General features: G+C 38.4%; 1 protein-coding gene across 8 annotated transcripts in view; it reads left to right on the plus strand.

Moving 5' to 3' along the window:
- Nucleotides 1-21,978, plus strand: part of LOC120515645 (ankyrin repeat and IBR domain-containing protein 1-like) — a 445,503-nt gene that overhangs the window by 371,825 nt on the left and 51,700 nt on the right. For all 8 annotated transcript variants that reach the window (XM_039736854.1, XM_039736855.1, XM_039736857.1 and 5 more), the window contains one exon: nucleotides 20,843-20,931. In XM_039736854.1, coding sequence (XP_039592788.1) covers nucleotides 20,843-20,931 — 89 coding nt within the window. The remainder of the gene's footprint in view (nucleotides 1-20,842; nucleotides 20,932-21,978) is intronic.

Genomic DNA, 21,978 nt, shown 5'->3' on the forward strand with positions numbered 1-21,978 from the left:
ACTGTGAAACATGGAGGAGGTTCAGTTATGTTTTGGGGCTGCTTTGCTATGTCTGGCACACAGTGCCTTGAGTCTGTGCAGAGAAAAATGAAATCTGAAGAGTATTGAGACATTCTAAAGTGAAATGTACTGCCCAGTGTCAGTTAGCCCTGTCTCAGTTACAGGTTATGGATCCTCCAATAGGATAATGACTCAAAACACACAGCTAAAAGCACCCAAGAATTGCTAAGAACACAACAATGGACTATTCTTAAGTGACCTTCTATGAGCCCTGATTTGAATCCTATTGAACATCTATGGAGAGGACAGAAAGACGCAGTCTGGAGAAGACCCCTTCAATCCTGACTCAGCTGGAGCAGTTTGCTCAGGAAGAGTAGGCCAAACTGTCTGTTGACAGGTGCAGACGTCTCATTGATAACTCCAGAAATCTCTTGTTTGCTGTGATTGCCTCTAAAGGTTGTGCAACAATAAATAAAGTTAAGGGTTCCATCATTTTTGTCCAAGACATTTTAATTTGTATTATTATTTGAAATATTGCTTTGAATCAAATTCTGATTTTTGATAAATACTGAATAACCAAAGATGGGTGCCAATTACTTTTGTCATTTTCAAGTTATTTCAGAGACAGTTGTTGAATCTTCTTTTTAGTGCAGGGGTACCAACAAATTTGTCCATGACTGTATTTTTGCCAGTATATGAATATTCAGTTTCAAGAGGAAGTTGCCCACTTTGTTGTATTTGTAAACTAAGGCCATAGACCAGAGGTAGACTCACTGCTCCTTCTGCTGAAACACTCGTGCAGTAGTCCACCTCACCTACAATAGGTGTTCACTCCCTGCACCATCCTGAACGAAGGTGAGTGTCTAGAAATGACAAGTGCACTGTAAGAAAGAGCCTGCCCTAACCGTTATGCTTCATTATAAAAAAAAAAACAGAAAGCAACACAGGGCTGTGATGCCATAAAGGAACAAAAGGAAAGTTAAAAAATGGGGATCTCTGTTATTGCAGTGTTTATTCTGCCCTTAGCTCAAAGCCTCATCTCTTGTTAGTTTTGCTTATGTGCAAAGGTGATGGCGTAGATATTGTGTAAATAAACTATACCGAATTATTTAACATTGCTGTAATATTTGACTGACTGACTATAATATTCACCAAATATATGCATATTTGGTGGTTATGCAGACATACATGTATTTTTGTTCTAAATTTAAACTGTGATTTTATAACAGGCTATACACTCACCTAAAGGATTATTAGGAACACCTGTTCAATTTCTCATTAATGCAATTATCTAATCAACCAATCACATGGCAGTTGCTTCAATGCATTTAGGGTGTGGTCCTGGTCAAGACAATCTCCTGAACTCCAAACTGAATGTCAGAATGGGAAAGAAAGGTGATTTAAGCAATTTTGAGCGTGGCATGGTTGTTGGTGCCAGACGGGCCGGTCTGAGTATTTCACAATCTGCTCAGTTACTGGGATTTTCACGCACAACCATTTCTAGGGTTTACAAAGAATGGTGTGAAAAGGGAAAAACATCCAGTATGCGGCAGTCCTGTGGGCGAAAATGCCTTGTTGATGCTAGAGGTCAGAGGAGAATGAACCAAGTGATTCAAGCTGATAGAAGAGCAACTTTGACTGAAATAACCACTCGTTACAACCGAGGTATGCAGCAAAGCATTTGTGAAGCCACAACACGCACAACCTTGAGGCGGATGGGCTACAACAGCAGAAGACCTCACCGGGTACCACTCATCTCCACTACAAATAGGAAAGAGAGGCTACAATTTGCACGAGCTCACCAAAATTGGACAGTTGAAGACTGGAAAAATGTTGCCTGGTCTGATGAGTCTCGATTTCTGTTGAGACATTCAAATGGTAGAGTCAGAATTTGGCGTAAACAGAATGAGATCATGGATCCATCATGCCTTGTTACCACTGTGCAGGCTGGTGGTGGTGGTGTAATGGTGTGGGGGATGTTTTCTTGGCACACTTTAGGCCCCTTAGTGCCAATTGGGCATCGTTTAAATGCCACGGGCTACCCGAGCATTGTTTCTGACCATGTCCATCCCTTCATGACCACCATGTACCCATCCTCTGATGGCTACTTCCAGCAGGATAATACACCATGTCTCAAAGCTCGAATCATTTCAAATTGGTTTCTTGAATATGACAATGAGTTCACTGTACTAAAATGGCCCCCACAGTCACCAGATCTCAACCCAATAGAGCATCTTTGGGATGTGGTGGAATGGGAGCTTCGTGCCCTGGATGTGCATCCCACAAATCTCCATCAACTGCAAGATGCTATCCTATCAATATGGGCCAACATTTCTAAAGAATGCTTTCAGCACCTTGTTGAATCAATGCCACGTAGAATTAAGGCAGTTCTGAAGGCGAAAGGGGGTCAAACACCGTATTAGTATGGTGTGCCTAATAATCCTTTAGGTGAGTGTATATATTCAGTACATAGGCTAGTGATACACGAAAATGAAGATTCTTGGCCAAAGCCAAATTTAGAAAAAGCAGTGGGATGAACATCTTTCATTTATTTCATTTATTTTCTACACATTGATCTTTGTGCCATTTAGTAAGGCCTAAATGAAATTAATTTCTTTTTTGATATTTTACGTTACAATAAAATTGAATTATAAAACTGCAAGTCAAAATAAAAAAAAAATCATTTTATTACTGAAGTACTTTTTTCAAAGAAGAAATGTTTAAAAAAACTGAACAGAAAATAGATATGCAATGACATATCACTCATTCCAAATACAACAGGAGGCACTGTTTGAAATAATCATTCATAACCAACATAGGACAACAGCTCCAGGCACAACTGTGCAGTGTCCTTATCTCCAACTATTAGTTTATCTCATGCTTTAATTTCAGAGTACATTAAGACCAAGAGTAGTTCCTTATTTGTAATAATGGCTTTCAAACTACCACTTGACCTGTCTAACCTGCAGTGTGAAGCCTTCTCTTCACAGTTTAAAGTGCCACTGTCCTGTGAGGTGCCCGTCACCCAAGCTGTTAACTCTCCGACACTTGTCTTCTCATTCTGTCTTTTTCCTTCGTTGAGTCCCTTTTTCTCGCCATCATGATAACAATATAAAGTGAAATATTGCTTCATAGGGTGTATTAAAGCAGTTTTTTCCAATGCACCTTTTATTCTAACAGTTTGTAAGTAAATCATCAAAATTTGGGACACCTGAAGGAATTGTTTGTATTAAAGTTTTTAACCCACTACTTGTTCCCTGAAAAAAAAAACTTTTTTATTACTTTGAAAATTACATTATTGTTTAGTTTTTGTTCACCTAAACATTTTTTAACTTCTAAAAGTGTAATGCTTACCTTTATGCCATTTCAGGTTATTCACTGGACTTTAAACTACTTACACTTCAATAAAAATTGAAAAATGTCAGTGTTCTAAAATTTTTGACTGGTAATGTACTGTTAAACTTTATATATTGCATACACATACACACACATGGACATTAAGCTTTTTGGCTTGTACTTAAAATGTTAGACTTTTTAAAATTTAAGTATCCAGAAAGAAGTAAAAACCCCAATTAGAGCAAAGGCCAAAAACATGCCACAATATTCTGGTCCCAGAGAGAGTATACTATATATATATATATATGGATTTTGTCATTTATTGCACAAATTTTGTAAGGAATATTTTAATAAGGAAAAAATTGTGGACATGTTTCTACACACTGCTGCTGCCATTTGTCTGCACAAAAGAAACTTTAATGCAGCCTTTTAGATGTCTTTTTTCTGTACCGTGGCATCTGGACACAACTGAAGAACGAAAGTCAAGAAACTTGCTCATGTTCCTACTGTAACAGGGAGTCTCCTCCTAACAATTAAGATACCTGATACACTCGTTGTGTTTTTGGCTTAAAAGCCAAGCTAATTGCTGTCGTTCTCTAATGGTTGATGGTTTGTCTTCCATTTCCTCTTCTGAGGTGTGTGCGTGGGAGTTTTTGTGCCAACATTAGGCCGCACGTTCCTAACACAGTTATCAGCACACTTACAAAATGACATATCTTTACTTAATTTTCATGTATTTCTATCCTTCTGTGTTTATTTTCCTTGTTCCTGAACTTTTGCATGAATTTCAGGTGAAGAGTCTGTTTTTAGTTTTGTCTTGAGTATGAATGATCTTGCCAGTTTGACCCACCAACCCAGAGGGTAACAGTTAGTTACATAGTACTTCTGATACACCTAATTACTTGACAGCACTATAATGGAGGCCCATTGTCTTAATAAATTTCTGCGCAAAACCAGATAACCCAGCTAGTACTTTAATATGAAGGTCTGTGTCCAGTACACTGATATCTTTAAGTGAGCACGCTTCCAACATCCCAGCAGAATTACAGTTTATCCAGTACAGTAGCCAACTCTGCTTACACCTGTGACATTATTTTTAATTTCTTTGGTTTTTCAGCAAAGTGAAATGCTCAGTGAATACAGGCAAGTCTGTTGTTCCTGAATAGTGTCATTTTATGTATGATGTATTCTTGTTTTCTTTTACTTCCACATGCCCTTGGCATTACCAGAGCGGGCCTATCTTTATAATAAACGTGTACGCGTGGAAGTGTGTGTGTCTGTCTGGCCCAGAAGTCAGAGGTGGAGTCGGGGTAAGGGCTCCACCTCTGAGGAAATAGAGAACTAAACGTCTACGTGAGGAAGTGTCTGTCTGTCCGGCCCAGATGTGCGAGGCTACTACAGCATGAAGCTCAGAGAGCCAGCAAGGCCGCCCCAAGTTAACGAGTCAGAAGAAGAAAGCGAGTCTGTTGCCAAAGTAAAACCGCCAAGAAAAGAGAGAAACTCTTACGCAGTTGAGACAAGCACCTCGGCAAAACTGTATCCCTTTTATTTTTCCTCCCGCTGCTAATACACAAGCGATGCAAGCACGTCAGCAAAATGAAACCTAGAAGAGAGATGCCCATTGTAGTTCCTATCAATTACCTGACATCTCTACATTTAATTTTTTTTCTGCCGATTTCAATAGTTTCTAGGACCCCAGGCTTTTTACAGCACGGGCTTACACAGCCACTTTAATTATAAATGATCATCCTAGAAAAGTACATTTCTCAGCTAATAGACCAAAAACAAAATCCTAAATTAATCTGAAAGCAAGAAGGTAACATATTTACTATTAAAATGTTGCTTATGTATCCAAAATATAAAGTGTGATCTAATGTTAGATTGGTACTAAAATTTTGACTTCCATATCAATAAAGTACAGTGCATTTCAGATCTTGTGAATGTTCACTTAGTATGGGCAGGTCTTATTACCACCAGTATTAAATGTTAAATTTGATTTTAAAAAATACAGTATTTCTCAACTTTTTAACTATATCATACGAATTAAGCATTCTTAATATTATGAAATGAAGAGCAGAAACAAAAAATGAGGGTTGGGGTCCTGGAAAATGGCCTTTTTTTGTTCTCTGATGGGTGAAAAAAGATAGCACCAACATGCTGAACAGAGGTTTGGCGAAATGCTTGTTTTGAAAAAAGAAACTTCAGAGGTGCGAAACTCTGTTCTCGTCAGAAACTGACCTAATACAGTAGTAAACACCGACTTATGGTGAAGAATTCAGCTAAACAGGTCCGAGATCAGACAACAACAACATTTATTTATATAGAACGTTTTCATGCACACAATGTAGCTCAAAGTGCTCTACAAAATGAAATAAAAGGAAGTTAATATAAAACAAACAAGATTAGGCAATCATAGGTAAGGTCGATTGGCCAGGAGGACAGAAAAAAACAAAAAAAAAACTCCAGTTAGGCTGAAGAAAACAAAAATGTGCAGGGGATCCAAGACCAAAAGACCACCCAGCCCCCACTGGGCATTCTACCTAACATAGATGTACTAAATTAGTCCTCATGGTTTACAAGCTTCACACGGAAGAATTTGATGATGATGGCTATGTGGACATCTGGGACACTAGTCATTCAATCCATAAACACAGGGGGCAGCATGGTACCTTCATCAGGTAGTGGTGGTGGCACAGATCGCCACCACAGAAGACAGCAGAGAGTAGTATAGATTAGTAGGGAATTGCAGAATCCAGAGTAAAATGATAATTCAATGCCCATATAGACTAATAGGAATACAACTAAAATGTAGGTAAAAAAGCCATTTTAAATTAAAGGGTTTTTAGCAGTTTTTTTAAATTGTTTTACAGTATTAGCCTGAGAAATTGTTATTGGTAAAGTATTCCAAATTTTCGGTGCATAACAGCAAAAGATATGAGGTTATGACTTGGAGTGTAAGGGGACAAACATTCCAAAATATAGGATAGGACGAGTTTATGTAAGGCTCTGAAAACAATTAGTATTTTAAAGTCAGTTCTAAATGAGGTGGGTAACAAATGGAGCGATGCTGAAACTGGTGAGATGAGCTCAGATTTTCTTTTTCTAGTTAAGTTTCTTGCTGCTGCATGCTGGACTAACTGTAACTGAGTGATGTCTTACTTAGGTAGCCCTGTTAGGAGAGCATTACAGTAATCTAGTCGACTGAAAGCAAAAGAGTGAACTAATTTTTCAGTGTCTTGTTAAGTTATGAAAAGTCTAACTTTAGCTACAAATTCCTTAAGTTAAAAAATTCCAGTCCAAGTAATCCGATTAATATGTGATTTCAAATTTAGGTCAGAGTCAATAGTTATCCCTAAATTCTTTACCTCCGACTTGACTTTTAAGACTAAGGGATCAGGTTTATCTCTAATATCCTCACTTTTTCCATTTTTGATAATCTGTAAAATATCTATTTTCTTTTTATTTAGTTTGAGAAAGTTGCTGCTCATCCATTCAGAAATGCAAATATGACTCCTGATCAGAGAGCCAAGAGTGTCAGAGTCAACAGGCACTACCGATAAATAGAGCTGTGTTTAACTTGTATAGCTGTGGTACCCCACCTTGTGCTTTAAGATGGGCATCATGCTGCAGACACGATGTGGTTTCATGTGTGATGGAAGCGACTTTGTTTGTCTTGCAGTGTTTCCAATACTCCATTCAGACTCTTATGTTTGTCAAGAAAAGTCCATAAAACACTTGCCATGCTCATCTGTCTGACAATATATTTTCATGAATTTATGTGTTCATTTAAAGATGTTGTAATTTGTGTTAGTAAAAATGTGTCAACATTGAATACATGGATAGCTCACTGTGTTACACACATGCTTCTGTCTGCATAAGCAGAATCACATGTTGTATTCTTCCCCAACCAAAATTAAGGCTCAGTACATTTTTTCTCTTGTAATTTCAGTGTGAGGTGTGCTGCAAATGGATCAAGAGAACCTGTTTTATGGTCGGATATAGATAGAAAAAGATGGTGTCAGCCAAGATTTAATCTGTAGTTTTTTTTTTAACATACAAAGAGCAAGGTGGAACTGATAAACATGAATGGAGTCCAACAATATCTGTCCATTAATTAATGGATGAACTATGGCCAGTGGACAATGGAGGAGATTAAAATTGTAAAGAGAAAGTCAAAAACAAAGTCACAATCCTGGAGACCTCGACCAACTGGCCACCTACGCCCTCCTGAGCTCTCTATAGTGGAATCTGTGTTGGCCCTCCAATCTGTTTATACGCCAATAAATTGACACCTTTTATTGGCATCTGTTGAGAGAATCTTTCCAATGATTCCTATGCTCCTTTACCTGAGATAACTTTTCTATACAGAGGAGAGACGCCTGCAATACAGCAGCAGTATCAAGTGCCATGTCCAGATACCAGGAAGAAAAACAGTATAGAGGAGGGTTAGTCATCATTTCCAAATATTGTGATACTTGTACTTCTGTACAAATGATTTCCTACCAGATGCATAGATCGGAGTTTAATCACAGGTGAGGTGCAAAGAATCATTCAAAGTAGATGTCCACCAAAACAGTGGAACACTTTAGAGTCATAACAGGTTAGCATGTCGGAGGTGCATTTCAAATTAAAAAGAAATCCAAGCCTAAGGAGTAAAACAAGAAGATGTAATACAATACTAGTGTGAAATCCATTCATACCATAGGCTTTAAAGATAATCATCAAATCATTTAAAACTCCAATTAGTCAGTGTTTCGGCTTAATGAGTACTCTAAGCTAGCTTGTGAAGCTATTATTGTACTGCAGTATTCCAATGGTTGTTTGCAGAATGTTTTATTCTTGATTCCCTTTAAACATTTTCCTTCTGCAGCTGTAGAGCTCATTTTTGACTTTAAGCAATTTAAGATTCACAGTAGGTTGTAGCAATCTTCCTGATGCTTTCTCACTCCTAATCATTCCCCCTGCAGAGTTTTGTTAAGATGTCTAATGGCTAAAGAATTGCAGTTTGTCTTTGTGTGTATGTATAGTGATATAGATGTTTTACTCTGCCGTGTTTATCTTAAAAAAAATAAAAGCCGTAATGTGTTGGGAAAAAATGCAACACTTTTTTAAAAAATACAATTATTGCTGTAATAAATATGGTATTAAATGAAGGAGAGAATATTAAAGTTTTTAACAGTTATCATATAACATGTTACTTCTACAGACAATGGTGAATGAAATCATCCTTTCATTGAACTGGCCGTGAGTTTGATGAGGAATGCTCTGCATTAAATGGGTCAGTAAGACCAGAAGACAACAGCCCCTTGGATTTTCTTCAATGGATTTTTGCCAAGATTTTATGTTTATGCCCCCACTACACGCCAGTTTGTAAGAGATAAAAAGACACATCTCTGCTCCTGTGGTGGAGTGATATCTAGTATATAAGTTGATCAATATTTTGTATGGCTTTATTTGTAACCTAGACAAAGCTAATTTTTTATTAGGTAGTGTTTCGGGAAACACGTTTTACTCTATTGATGAAAACAGCAGTGCTTTGATATTTATCTGACCAATCCAACCCTCCAAAAGTCTTTAGGACTGATTCAGGATGTAAAATATATGGCAGGGTTTGAAGTATGTATCACACCATCTTGTTTAACCTTTGAGCCTATAAGCCATCTCCCACAGGAAGGCCATAAACTGCCTAAACAATGCAAACAGGGCATAAACTGTACCTGAGCTCTTACATTGGTGACTGGTCCAGGAAGGGGCATGTAAATTAATTCTGTTGCTCTGAAATATAGCTGTTCATGCCTGGTTTTGAATCAAAGTCATTCTCTACCACAATGCCCCTTTGATTTGTGTTTTGTGATGAGAGTGGTATAAAGTTGTTCACCTTGCCTTTACCCCTCTCTGTTACCATCTGGCCATGAAGAGAAGAACATAATGAACACATCTCTGTCTTGCAGGCCGTATTAAGACAGGAATGTGGTGTGTTTACTCCATTCAAAGGCCATGTGGTAACAAGTAAGCTAGACAAAAGATAAGCTGAGAGCCACCTATGGATGCAGGTTGCACTGCTACTTAGACTACAGTGGTATTGTTTTCTAACATTCGCATTGTATTCTGCTTCCTTAATATTTCTGGGCATATTGTCAGTAGTCTATATTTAAAGATGTAACGTAGCTCCTGCTTGTTTCTTTTAAAGTACCTGACTAAAGAGTGGTAAATTTATCAGAATTAAGATATTTTATTAAGTTCTGCAGGATACAGAGCCCACATTTGGACCCTATATGACAAAACACTGCCATCACCCAGAAGGATAAAAGGGGATTTGAGATAGTGTTTTAGAAAATTGACCATAATATTTTTTGATTTCTCCCATGCAGTCTTAATTCTTCAATGGACTTTCTCCAGGAGAAGTTGTTTGTGAGACTCAAGGACTATGTTATGGATGTGACACTAGAGCACCACAAGGAACAGTCCTGTCTCCTTTACTCATCACTTTACACTATAAACATAACGCCAGGTCATGTTACTTGCAAAAATTCTCAGATGACTCTGTTCTTATGGGGTGCATTGACTAGTGGGGTGAGACAGAATAAAACAGGAGTCAGTGGAAAAAGCAATTACAATAAACTTGCGTTTTTCTGAGGTCTTCACATGTGAGGAAGTGGATAATCTACTGGGTGGTAATAGGGACTACTAAGCAGGTAAAGAGTGATTTGAAAAATGTAGACAGAAGTATTGCTTAGATTAAATAGGCTTAAACCAAACAAGTCACCAGGACCAGATAATTCTCATATAAATTCTTAACACATATTTTTATGAAGTCACTGCACACTGGAGAAATTTCAAAGGACTGGAAAATGGCAAATATTTTCCCATTTCATAAAAATGGTGATCGTGTAGATTCAGGTAACTGTAGGCCAGTAAGCTTGACATGCATCATAGGTAAATTAATGGAAGGAAATATTAAGGATGATATTGAGCAACAAATGGTAAGAATAGAAGTTTTACTAAACAGTCAGTATTAATTCAGACGAGGGAAGACATGTTTTAATAGCATGCTAGAATTCTTTGAGGATGCAACAAAAGAATACAATCAAAGTGGAGCATGTGATATTATTTATCTTGACTTTCAGAAAGCATTTGATAAGGTCACACATGAGAGGTTGGGCATCAAACCAAACGAGGTGGGAGTTCAGGGTTTAGGGGGTGGATAGGTGCAGAATTGGCTTAGACACAGCAACCAGAGGGTAACCCTATCTAAACTGGCTGATGTTAAGAGTTGTGTCCCTAATGAGCAGTGCTAGGGCCGCTGCTATTTTTAATATATATATAAATGATTTGGATAGCAGTATACTGTCAGTGACAAGCTGGTTAAATCTGCAGATAATAACAAGGTAGGTGGATTGGCAGTTAATCTTGAATCAATTGCATCATTACAGAAGGAATTCGCCAGTATACATGCTTGGACAAATTTGTGGCAGATGAAATTTAATGTCAGTAAATGTTCAGTATTAGACATAAAAATAATAGATTTGAATACAAAATCGGAGGTCTGAAAATGAAAGTACTGTTGATGAGAATGATTTGAGAGCCATAGTGGCCTTGACTCTAAGTATTATAAGGTTTAAATTTTAAATTTTAAAATAAAAATCACAATAGTTTCCACCCTCTTCAGTTTTGGGAAACATCAGCCGGTCTGCTTGAAAGATTTTGAATTAAAGAAAGTTTGTTCTTTTGTTTGATACTTTGTTCATAAATCATATTGACTCATTTTCATGAGGAGAAAGGCCAGGGTTGTGTCAGAAATAAACGGCCATTTTTAAGGATCATTAATGCTTAAAGAAAGACTTTTATTTATCCCAATATAATGCACTACTGTATGTGAATCATTTTCACTAAAATGTCTTTTTTATTGATTTTTGTAGGATGCAAGGGAAGGCCTGGACAACGTGACAAACCATTACAGGGCCCACTCAGGCATACGCCCACAGAGCCAGTTTGACTTAAGCGGCATGTCTTTTAGGGTGCAAAGACTGAGCACACCCATGACACTAGATCAGTGAAACCCAGTACAAACCCAGAAGTTATTTTATATAACATCATAGATGACAAATGAGAATCGCTTACTAAGGTTGTGACAGTTTTAAATAAAAAAACATCAATTATACATACATTGAGGTGTGATAAAATATATCACACTGTTGTGCATGCTGAGAAGGATTGGTTTCCATGAAAAAATGTGTAAAGGTACACAAAGCAGGACAAAAGCTGGTGTGACCATAACAAGTTAGTCACGGTGTGTTTAAATGTTTAATATATTATTGTATTTTAACAGTGTTAAGTGCATGTTCCCAACGGCTGGTTAATGGCTTGTATGTGAATGTATGTGACTGTGAATTAATTACCGTGGAGCAGCATTTAAGTAAGGAGCATTAGGGCATTGGGGTAGCCACAATTTTAAAGATGGTAAGGTAACTGCTGGCGAGGGAAAAATGAAACAAAGAGAAAGATCAGCTTGGAGTATAAGCAGGTCCAAGAGAGGCAAGACAGACAGCATTGACTCTGCTGTGCTTTGTGAGGGTGAAGGACTGATGTCCACTGAGGAGTCCTGTGGAGCTGCTAAACTCAAGTCTGCTGACTTACTTATAGAGAGCAGAGGAGAAAGGTGGAGAGTCGCAAAGGCAGGGGAATCATGCACAGACAAATCAGGAGCATTGCAGCATCAATATGGACAGGTCAGTGTTGGAGGAGATTACAGTAATCCCTCGCTATATCGCGCTTCGACTTTCGCGGCTTCACTCTATCGCGGATTTTATATGTAAGCATATCTGAATATATAATGCAGATTTTTCGCTGCTTCGTGGGTTTCTGCGGACAATGGGTCTTTTTACTTGCTTTAACATGCTTCGTCAGTTGGTTTGCCCAGTTGATTTCATACAAGGAACGCTATTGGCGGATGGCTGAGAAGCTACCCAATCAGAGCATGCAATTAGTTCATGTGTGCTGATTGGCTCAGTGAAGGAGCGCTGAATTCAATTCCGCTGCGTTAACCAGGAAGTCTCATCTCGCTCATTCAGCATCAACGTGTTTCGCTGTTTAAAGAGTTAACTTTTGTGCTCTTTTGTGTTTATCTTTGTGTGTAGTCAAGCCCTTCGTTATGGCTCCAAAACGATCTGCTCCTGCTACTGCTTCAGGGGCCGTGCCCAAGTGCCAACGGTAGATACTCACGATTGCCGAAAAGGTAAAAGTTTTGGATATGTTGAAGTAAGGGAACAGCTACACCACTGTAGGACACCATTACGGCATCAATGAGTCGACGTTTCTTTTTATTTCAAAAGGAGGAAAAGAATATAAGATCTATGGCCGCAGTGTCCTTTAACCAGGGCGCAAAGCGAGTTGTAAGTGGACGTAATAAGGCGGTAGTCTGAATGAATTCTGCTTTAGGGATTTGGATTGAAGACTGCCGGAAGAACAACAACGGCGGTGCTACACAGTCGCCTGAAGAGGCTCCTTTAGAAGAGCTGTAACACTCTCTTTTGTTGTGCAGTAAAATTAAACTCATCGTTATCGGACAAGACATCGTGTCATTGTTGATGAGTAGCCATAATTAATTTTCTACGTACAGTACTTAGTACATGTACATACGTTTAGTGTCAGTGTACACACATTTTACTGTATACAATGTTTCTTGCATTGTATGTATTTATTGCTGGTGGCCTCTCTGTCGTAATGTCTGTAACATATGTGATATCGGAGACACTCGATATCTTTAATATTTAGGTTTTACTGTATATAAACAGTGTGTTTACATACATAATTTCAATGAATCTTACCTAATATCTAAGAGAATACAATGGGTTTATGCTGTATAACTGTGCGGGAAATGTTTATAAGAGTGTGGGAGAGTTTATAAGGGCTTAAAATATATAAAAATAGCCATATAAACACTTGGTTTTTACTTCACGGATATTCACCTTTCACAGGGGGTTCTGGAACACAACCCCCGCGATCGAGGAGGGATCACTGTATGGTCATCTGCATTGAGAGCAGAGATATTGGTGATTTTGCTGTGCTGAGCGATGTGCAGGTAGAGCTGGCAGATTGGGATTCTGCAGACTGCACAGGAGAGATCTGGGGGTACCAATGGAGGTAGTGGGTGAAGATGTGCAACAGGGATTTTTTCCAGTGTGCGACAAAGCAAAGGAAAGGCAATACACTGTGGATTGGATTTTATTTGGGATTTTATTGAGCACTCTAAAAGATACTGCTTTATAGGCATGATTTATTCAATGATGTATTTATTTATGCACTGTGACACTTCAATATTAATTTTTGAATAGATTTCTGCACAGAATGTCTAATCTGCCTCCTGACTTGCCATCTCAGTCCTGAAACACTAGGTGCACATGACTGCAGTCATTGAGGCACCACAGTCACTCACTAACAAAAGAGAAGGTGAAATAGCAATTGTAGAATTGCCTTATTTAAATTCTTTGTAAGTATAGTCATCATGGGAACACCAAGATATCCATGTTGGAGCATGGATACTATTAGGTGCAGAAGAATAAAGACACATAAGGAATTTTACAAGTGAGAGGAGACCATTTATTTCATCAAGGTCACAAATATTAGAGTGGGAAGAATGAGAAATATTAGAAGTAAAAGAAAATCTCCTGGTAGTGGAGCCACATCAGTGATTTGCGAACAGGGACACTATTACAATATAAATCACTACAGATTATTTGCATTATTATTTTTTGATATTTCATCACTCTGCTTTGAGATTTGTATGGGCTGTGTCATTCTACTTTTTACTTTACTGCTGCTCCTGCTGCATGTTTCTCCACTAGTGGGACAAGCAACACATGCTTTTCACTGCTCTGTCAGGTATAGTGAAGATGCATTCAACTGAATTATTGTCCCGTAAAACATACGTAGGAATGCCAATCCCAAGTCTGCAGTCAAATTGAAATGTGTTGTGTTGGTGATTCATACAGGTCATTAATGGTAGAGAAGTAAACTTGAAGTGAAAATTTTAAAAACTATTGAGGTGTGACACTGAAGAAAATATTATCATGAAGATGCTCTCATTTTTACACGTGTAGCAGTGCCACAGAATCTACAATATGAGCCAAAGCTTTATCAGTTTTGAGTCATTTCTTATGACTTATAGCCAAAAGTAGAAGTGATAATGATTTGTTTGAAAGTGCCGAGTGTGCTGTTGCCAGTTATAGAGAGACTTGGCCTACCCAGCAGTTCTAGCTATTTAATAAATTGAGAATTTTATAATGACATCAAAGTCACCCTATGTTATGATTTTAAAGTTTAGAACAGTGCTAAACATGAATCAGTTATTATTTTGTTTTTTTATTTTGGTTTAGCTTTAGATTTGTTTACTTTTCATGTTTTATTTTTTTGTTTATTAATTCAGTATTTTCTGAATCTAATTTTGGTAATGGGCTGTTTGTTGATGGTAACAACAGCCATTGTTGTTACGTGGTTTCCAGAAGTAATGGAGTGTGACATCAACAGGTCGCCATTACACAATATGGCAATGTGTGCTGCTGGCAGTTTCCTAAGTTTGTGGATTCCATAATAAAATGTTTTGCAAATTTGGCTGTGTTTAATAGCTTAGGAAAAAAAAGTCATTTGGCTAGGTTCTACTTTTATTTTTGGTTAATGTATTGCGTTGAGTTGAATGGCCGTTTGCCTTTCTTGTTTTGACCCCTGCTAGTTTAGGATTTACATATTCATCTCCTGGCCCTTCTTCTTGCATATTCTTTCTGCCTCTGGCAGAACATATGTAGATTGTTATTCTATACCCAGCATAAAAGAACTTTTCCTATATTTAGCATGATGTCAATACATTTGTCTTATCGCATGTTTTGAAAATTCACAAATCACATCTTCTAAATATCAGCCCAAAAGTATTAATCTGTATTTATGATATTCTTTTAGTACTAGCACAGTTTCCTGAGGCTGTGAACTAGACAGTGTACACTTTGCAGGCATTGCATTAACATCTTAGTAAGAGGACTGAAGAGCACAACTTGATTATAATGTTTAGTGTCATACTAGTTGCAAGTGGACCACTGCATAGACATAGTCCATCTATTTTTTTAGTTCAGCTTCCTCTCTAAACTACCTGTTGGAAAAAGGGGGAAGTTGAGCTACTGTGAGAATGACACTAACTGGAGGTGTATGTGCATTTGAGAAAATGTAACGAGAGTAAATGTTTAAAACTCATAAGTGTTCTGCTGTGTACCAAAAACTGAAGAGCTAAACCATAAGTCATATTGAAACAAGAATTGCTTAGGCGTAATTAACTAGAAGATGCATTGTCCCTAAAATCGAGACACTAAACCATAGACAAGTTCGAAAAGTCTCACACTATGACTCCTGAACCAAAGTCGTAAAATACTAAGAGTGTAAAGACTGATGTTGTTCGATGGCAGATGTGCAAAATGAAACATCCACAATGTAGCACATAGTGCCTTCTGAAAGGCAGTTCATAATCCTAGACTGTCAAAACTACAAAATGGCAATGTGAAGCACTTAAAGGATAAAAGTATTTATATTGGTGCATAACAGTCGTGTGTGTGTGTGTGTATAACAACAACATATAGCACATTTTCAAACAGAAAGTAGCTCAAAGTGCTTTACATAATAAAGAATAGAAAAATAAAAGACACAATAATAAAATAAAATAAGTCAACATTAATTAACATAGAATAAGAGTAAGGTCCAATGGCCAGGGTGGACAGAAAAAACAAAAAATAAACTTTAGAGGGTGAGAAATCAGGGAAAATACGAATGTGATTATTTTCAAATATAATCTCTTTTGCCATCACATTAAGCTTAAATTGTAATCTCTCGAAACGGACAATTAAAGACCTAGGTTTAGAGGTATTTGATCCATGTATGCAATAAGCTGCCGCTATCTCGGTATCTGATTTAAAGTCCTTTTTTAGAATAGTTCAGCTTTTAATTTCACTGGGTTTGGACTTTCACGATTCTCAGGTAGACCTTCGATTCTAATATTATTCCTTATGCATCTATCTTCCAGAGCCGCAAGTCTGTCTCCTAATTTTTTGCATTCGGAATTCGCAGCTGTAGCTTTTCCATCGCCGTTAGATGCCAATTGTTCCGCTGTTTCAATTCAGGCCGTGAATGTCTGCTTAAAGTCTTCCAGCTGATCTGCAAGTTCTCACAGTTTAGACGCATTTTCCTGAATGTGTTCCTCAATTTTTCTCAGCATATCTTTAAAGACTGCATCAAAACGACTATATACTATATACGTTTTTCCAAGTCTTTATATTCCTGCCACATCTCTTGCAGCTCCAGCCGCAGCTTCTCGTTTGTCTTGAGCAAGCCATTTATTTCTTTCTTCATATTTTTCTTAATGTCTTTCTTGAGCTCACTTATGGCCGTGGCCAATGTTGCGATCATTTCCTTCAGTTCAGACAAATCGTTTCAGCTTTCGTGCTCCGCGGGTGAAGTGGCAACCCCCGCTACAGCCAATGCTTCTGGCTCGTGAGGAGTAGATGAATGCGCGGACTGCAAGGCCATCTGTAGTTTCAAGTGATCTTCTGAAATCGACTAGCTATCGTGACCTGCATCACTTGCACCTTTGCTCCCATTTTCGCTCTCGACTGGAGATGTTGCAGTGGAGTGGGGTCCTGGGAAGTCTGTGCTTTCGTCTGCGTGTTCCAGGTCAGTCTCTGAAAGGTGTGGTATAGCGGGTCCACAGCTCATGTTAAAAGGGCCACTTTTAAAATAATTGGCACATTCGCAGCTTAGCGAGGGGGCGTGGTGGTGTGTGGCAGAAGCGGTTCCTGAGGAGTTTATGATGTGGGTGTTTCTCGCCTAAGTGCACAGGTGAGAAACGATCCGCATCCGTAATTGTTCCCAGGGGCTGCTGATTGCCACAACTGCCACGTCCTTTTGATAAATAGAAGCACGAGGCGGCTAGGGGGAAAAGAGAGAGAAACAATAGAAATCTGAGTTTGCGGGAGTGTGGAAAGAAAAGTAGGAAGCAGTGTGGAGAGAGAGCCGGTGTGAGTGAGAGCCAGCCAGCGAGCGAAGGCTCACAGGCAGGCAGCTGGACAATGAGCCCTACCTGGGGTGTTTGGCCAACAGCTAGGGCAGTTGGAAGTGGTCGCTCCCGCTGAGCTTTTTTTTGGAGGAGTGGGAGTGACCAGCAGAACTACTGCTGGCTGCGTAAGGCTCATAAGGCAGCAGGAATCAGGAAGCTTGGATGTAGAAGCCCCTACGTGAGCTTCCTGGCTGTTGGATGAAAAGCCAAGTCTCGGTCTGGGGGAGTGCAACCGAAGCCAGGGATCGGGAAGCCTCCAGATCAGGAATGGAAAGTAGGTTATCTGCAGGTAGGCAGGCTCCCCTGGTGCATAGCTTTGATGGAAGAAGCAGGGGAGTCACCAGTAAAAGAAGACACCGGGCTTTGTTGTTTTTAAAGGACTGCTTCCCAGCGTTGTTTTAACCTCGTTTTAAAGGATTGTGTTTTTTTTTAACCTCCACCTTTCACATGTTTTAATGGATTATTTATTTGAAAGACTTATGGATGCACTGCACTATTTATTTGTTTTTGATTGTTGTTTGTTTGCTGTTTGTAAATTAAAGCACTTTGCACTTTTACACCATCCCCTTGCTATGTTGTGCCTCACTGCCGTGCTCATCGGTAACATTACCGATGGTGCAGGGTTGAAGCGAGATGCAGTGAACCCGCATCGTCACAAAAGGCCGTACCTTGTACTTGGACTTGATGTCTGATTAGACTTGGATGTAGTTTTAGGTTTCTTTTCCATATCTTTCTCACCCCCTTCCTTTCTTGTTACTCATATTTATATACTGTAGTAGAAACTCCTCGGGTTGGGTAAATACAGGATACCTCGGGATAATAAGAAATAAGAAAAAAAATAAAGCCACTGCTAATGGAGCTCCGCTTCAGACATCCATCTCCTGTAACAGACGAGACCAACAGTCATGTATTAATATTCTTTTAGGTTAAAACCACTCAAAAGACTCACAACAAAGCACCAGAAAGAACTGCAACAAAACAAGAATAAATTTTAAGATGGTGCCCCAAATTGTAACATTTTGATGCAGTTCTCAGGCAGCTTGAAGAACCTTTGGAGAATTCACTTGAATCATTACAACACACGAGTGATGCTAGTTGGCTGTATGTATGAATTAAGAAAGCGAAAACTATTATAGAGATCTGAGACCCGTGATTAGATTAATAACTGATTGTATAAATTGTGGCTTTGGTCAATAACATTTAAGACAGAGTTTTAACAGAAAATTAAATAGCTGATGTTGCAGAAATTATTGGCACACATTAGTCCTCATGCAACTACTTGATGCAAGTGCCATCTTTTCAGATTTGATGCAGAATGATAAAGAGAAGCCAGCATTTAACTAAGTGCTCCTGGTAAGACTTAGCTGGAATATGTACAAATTGTATTGAAATCTCTGACTACTGAGATGAATATAAGACAATTTTTCCAACACTTTTATATAAGCACACATCCACACTCCTCAAAGATCATCACACATTCACAGCCATCAAGAGTCCTCAGAGAAGTGTTCCTTCATTGGCAGCAGCTTGAATGTTAACAGTGTGCTTAGCTGCCATCTACTCATAATGCTCACATTTACACCTATCAGTGTAATATCACAGAAAGGTTGATTCTGTGACAGATTTCTGCATCAGCCAAATGCATCATTAATCTTTAGGGTTTGTCATGGAATTTATAGGTAGGAATTTTAATTTCTGAAAAAGCATTCATTGTGCATCCTTTCTTTCTGTATATTGGTGTTGAGCACTTTTCAGGTTTGGCATTATTAAGTCCTAGTAGGGACATCCAGCTGTGCCTGGGGATGAATAAAGTGTAGGTGCAATCATTTAATAAATTCCCTGTGGGACAAATGTTTGACACAAACCAGAATCTCACTGACTAAACCCTCTGTGGGGAACAACTTCCCACAAATGCCTTGTAGGGGTGAATTCCTAATAAAGCAAAGCTAAAATGTCTAAAGTTCCTTAATGGGAAAAATCTGAGAAAGAAACATAACCTGTGGTTTGGGGTATTTTATAATATTTTATGAAAGATTTTTATGACATACATTGTTAACAAGTCTCACATTAGGAAAAAAATGATGCACAGAGTAAAAAAATATTAAGCATGAAGTCATCACATTTGCTTCCTAAATTGAGGGGCAATTTTAGGAACACTAACAATATATACAGTGGGCTGCAGATCTTGAGGTACCAAGTAATATAGCACTTGGACATTAAATAACTTGGGGTACAACAACTCAGAAGTGCTGTAGGAAGTGAGTGACCTTAAGAATAATAATAACTGGTGATTTGTTAGGTGGTTTGCTTTGGAACGACTAAATGACATTTTCTTTCCTCTGCTGACTTTAGTCGTTTTGGTCTTCTTCTTGTTCTTCTTCTTTGTCATTGTCATCATCTTCTCCTTCTCCTATTGTCTACCCTTAACCCACCCACCAATATCCTTCACCATGCATTTTCCCAGTGTGAAACCCTGTTGCACTCTGGACCCTCTCAGTCATCTACCCTTGCTTTCTCTTAACCACATACCCATGATATCTCAAGTCTAGCTTCATTTAATTTATTTAAATTCCTCGCAGACCTCTCTGCCCTTCTCAAATGTCCTCATTCATTCCTCAATCTCTCCTTCACTGAGTCCCCCAGGGCTCACTTCAACATTCTCATTTAACTTCTTTCAGTAGGTAGTAAACAAGGTAGTACTTAGACCTTAAATAATTGAGGGGATGGGGGTCTATACTGCTGCCTAATATTTTAGTAATATCCATCCATCACCTGGGAGTTTGATTGGGAACTGACATGCAGACGTTTCCCATTTTCTCTTTTCCTTATTGCCCATGTCTCTGCACCATACATCACCCCAGCCTTATTACTGTTAAGTGGATCTTCACTTTTACTTTTCCTGGCATCAGTACATCACATACCACCCCTGAATACTCTCACCAGTGACTCCATCATGGGGTATAATCTGCTGTCCTTGTACAGTACAGTTACTCTAGTGCTGGGAGCTGATAAGCAGCACACAGAAGCATATTGGAAAAGAGGCTAAGTGGTCAAGTAGAAAGACTTCAAAGGGGAATTGGAACTAAGATGAATTGAAGAGTACCCCCCTCTAGCAGTACAGGATCTCAGAATTTAGAAAGACTGGGCAGACAGTTTTGGTTTTTGGCTTTGTTTAGCTCTTATACTGCATTTTACATCATGTCTTTGAAAAGTGTTTGTAGTCCTCTGGTGTATTTGTCCAAGTCTGTTTAGAAGGCACTGTGTGAAGACCACATGATGATGGCTAATATGGTTGTGATATATGCTAAAGATACTTTGTGCATAGTACATTTTATATTTTGATACAAGGCAATGTAAACGCATCTTTCCAAAAGAAAAATGTAATAATTAAAAAATTGTTATTTTTCATGTTTTTAGGGAATGTTTAGGGGAGGCACATGAACCATGTGACTGCCAAACCTGGAAGATGTGGTTGCAGAAAGTTTCCGAAATGAAGCCAGAAGAATGTAAGTTTTCACACTTTGGTGTGGCCCATATTAGGGGTGCTATGATTCACAAATTCCATAGTTTGTTTTGTACCTCAGTTTTTGATTCCCAGTTCCCTTTGTCTGTAAAGGGAAAACTGTCAGAAGATGAATGTTTTATTGAGAGGTTAGAAAGAAAAATGCAATCTGCCTGTGTTTACGGCTTCTTTTAAAAAAAGAAGCTTTTTTAAAGCAAGCCAAACATATGTTTTTGTGAGTATTCATGCGACATTGTCTGACATGTTACAGTATTTTTTGTTTGATGGGCCATGTCATGATATGGGTCTTACTCAACGGGTGGATCATTTCTGTATTAATACAAATTGATTGTTTCTTTTTATTATTTTAACAGTGCATTTATTTGTTCACATTATGTGAAGTGTGTATTTTATTTTCACAGTTCTGCTATCCTTACATTCACTAATATATTATTGACTACAGTTGCTACTGTTCATCTTTCAACCAACACTAAACAGAATTCTTGTGCATTGAGAAGCTGGACTTCTATTGGGATGTTTCCCTGTAGTGTAGAAATTTGTAGTGATGTGAAGAAATACAGTCAGGTCCATAAGTATTGGGACAGTGGCACAGTTTTCATAATTTTGGATCTGTGTGCCACCACAATGGATTTGAAATTAAACAATCATTATGTGATTGAAGTGTAGACTTTCATCTTTAATTTAAGGGGTTTATCAATAAATATCATAAGAGCTGTTTAAGAATGACGGCCATTTTTATACATGGTCCCTGCATAGTTGAAGAAACTAACAATCATAAATATAATGAACATTTTCAATATTTGATTGAAAATCCTTTACAGTCAATGACTGTGTGAAGTCTGCAACCCATGACCATCTCCTAGTGCTGGGTTTCCACTCTAGTGATACAGTTGCTGCTTGTTCGTTGGACTTTCTGCCATCAGTTTTGTGTTCAGCAAGTGAAACACACTTCCAGTTGATTGATTTGGCCTTTGAATAATATTTCAGTGCTTTGTGTTGAAAAGCATTTGGTTTGCTTTAGCAGTATGTT

This window comes from Polypterus senegalus, chromosome 15 (genome assembly GCF_016835505.1).
Source record: "Polypterus senegalus isolate Bchr_013 chromosome 15, ASM1683550v1, whole genome shotgun sequence".
NCBI classification, from domain to species: domain Eukaryota; kingdom Metazoa; phylum Chordata; class Cladistia; order Polypteriformes; family Polypteridae; genus Polypterus; species Polypterus senegalus.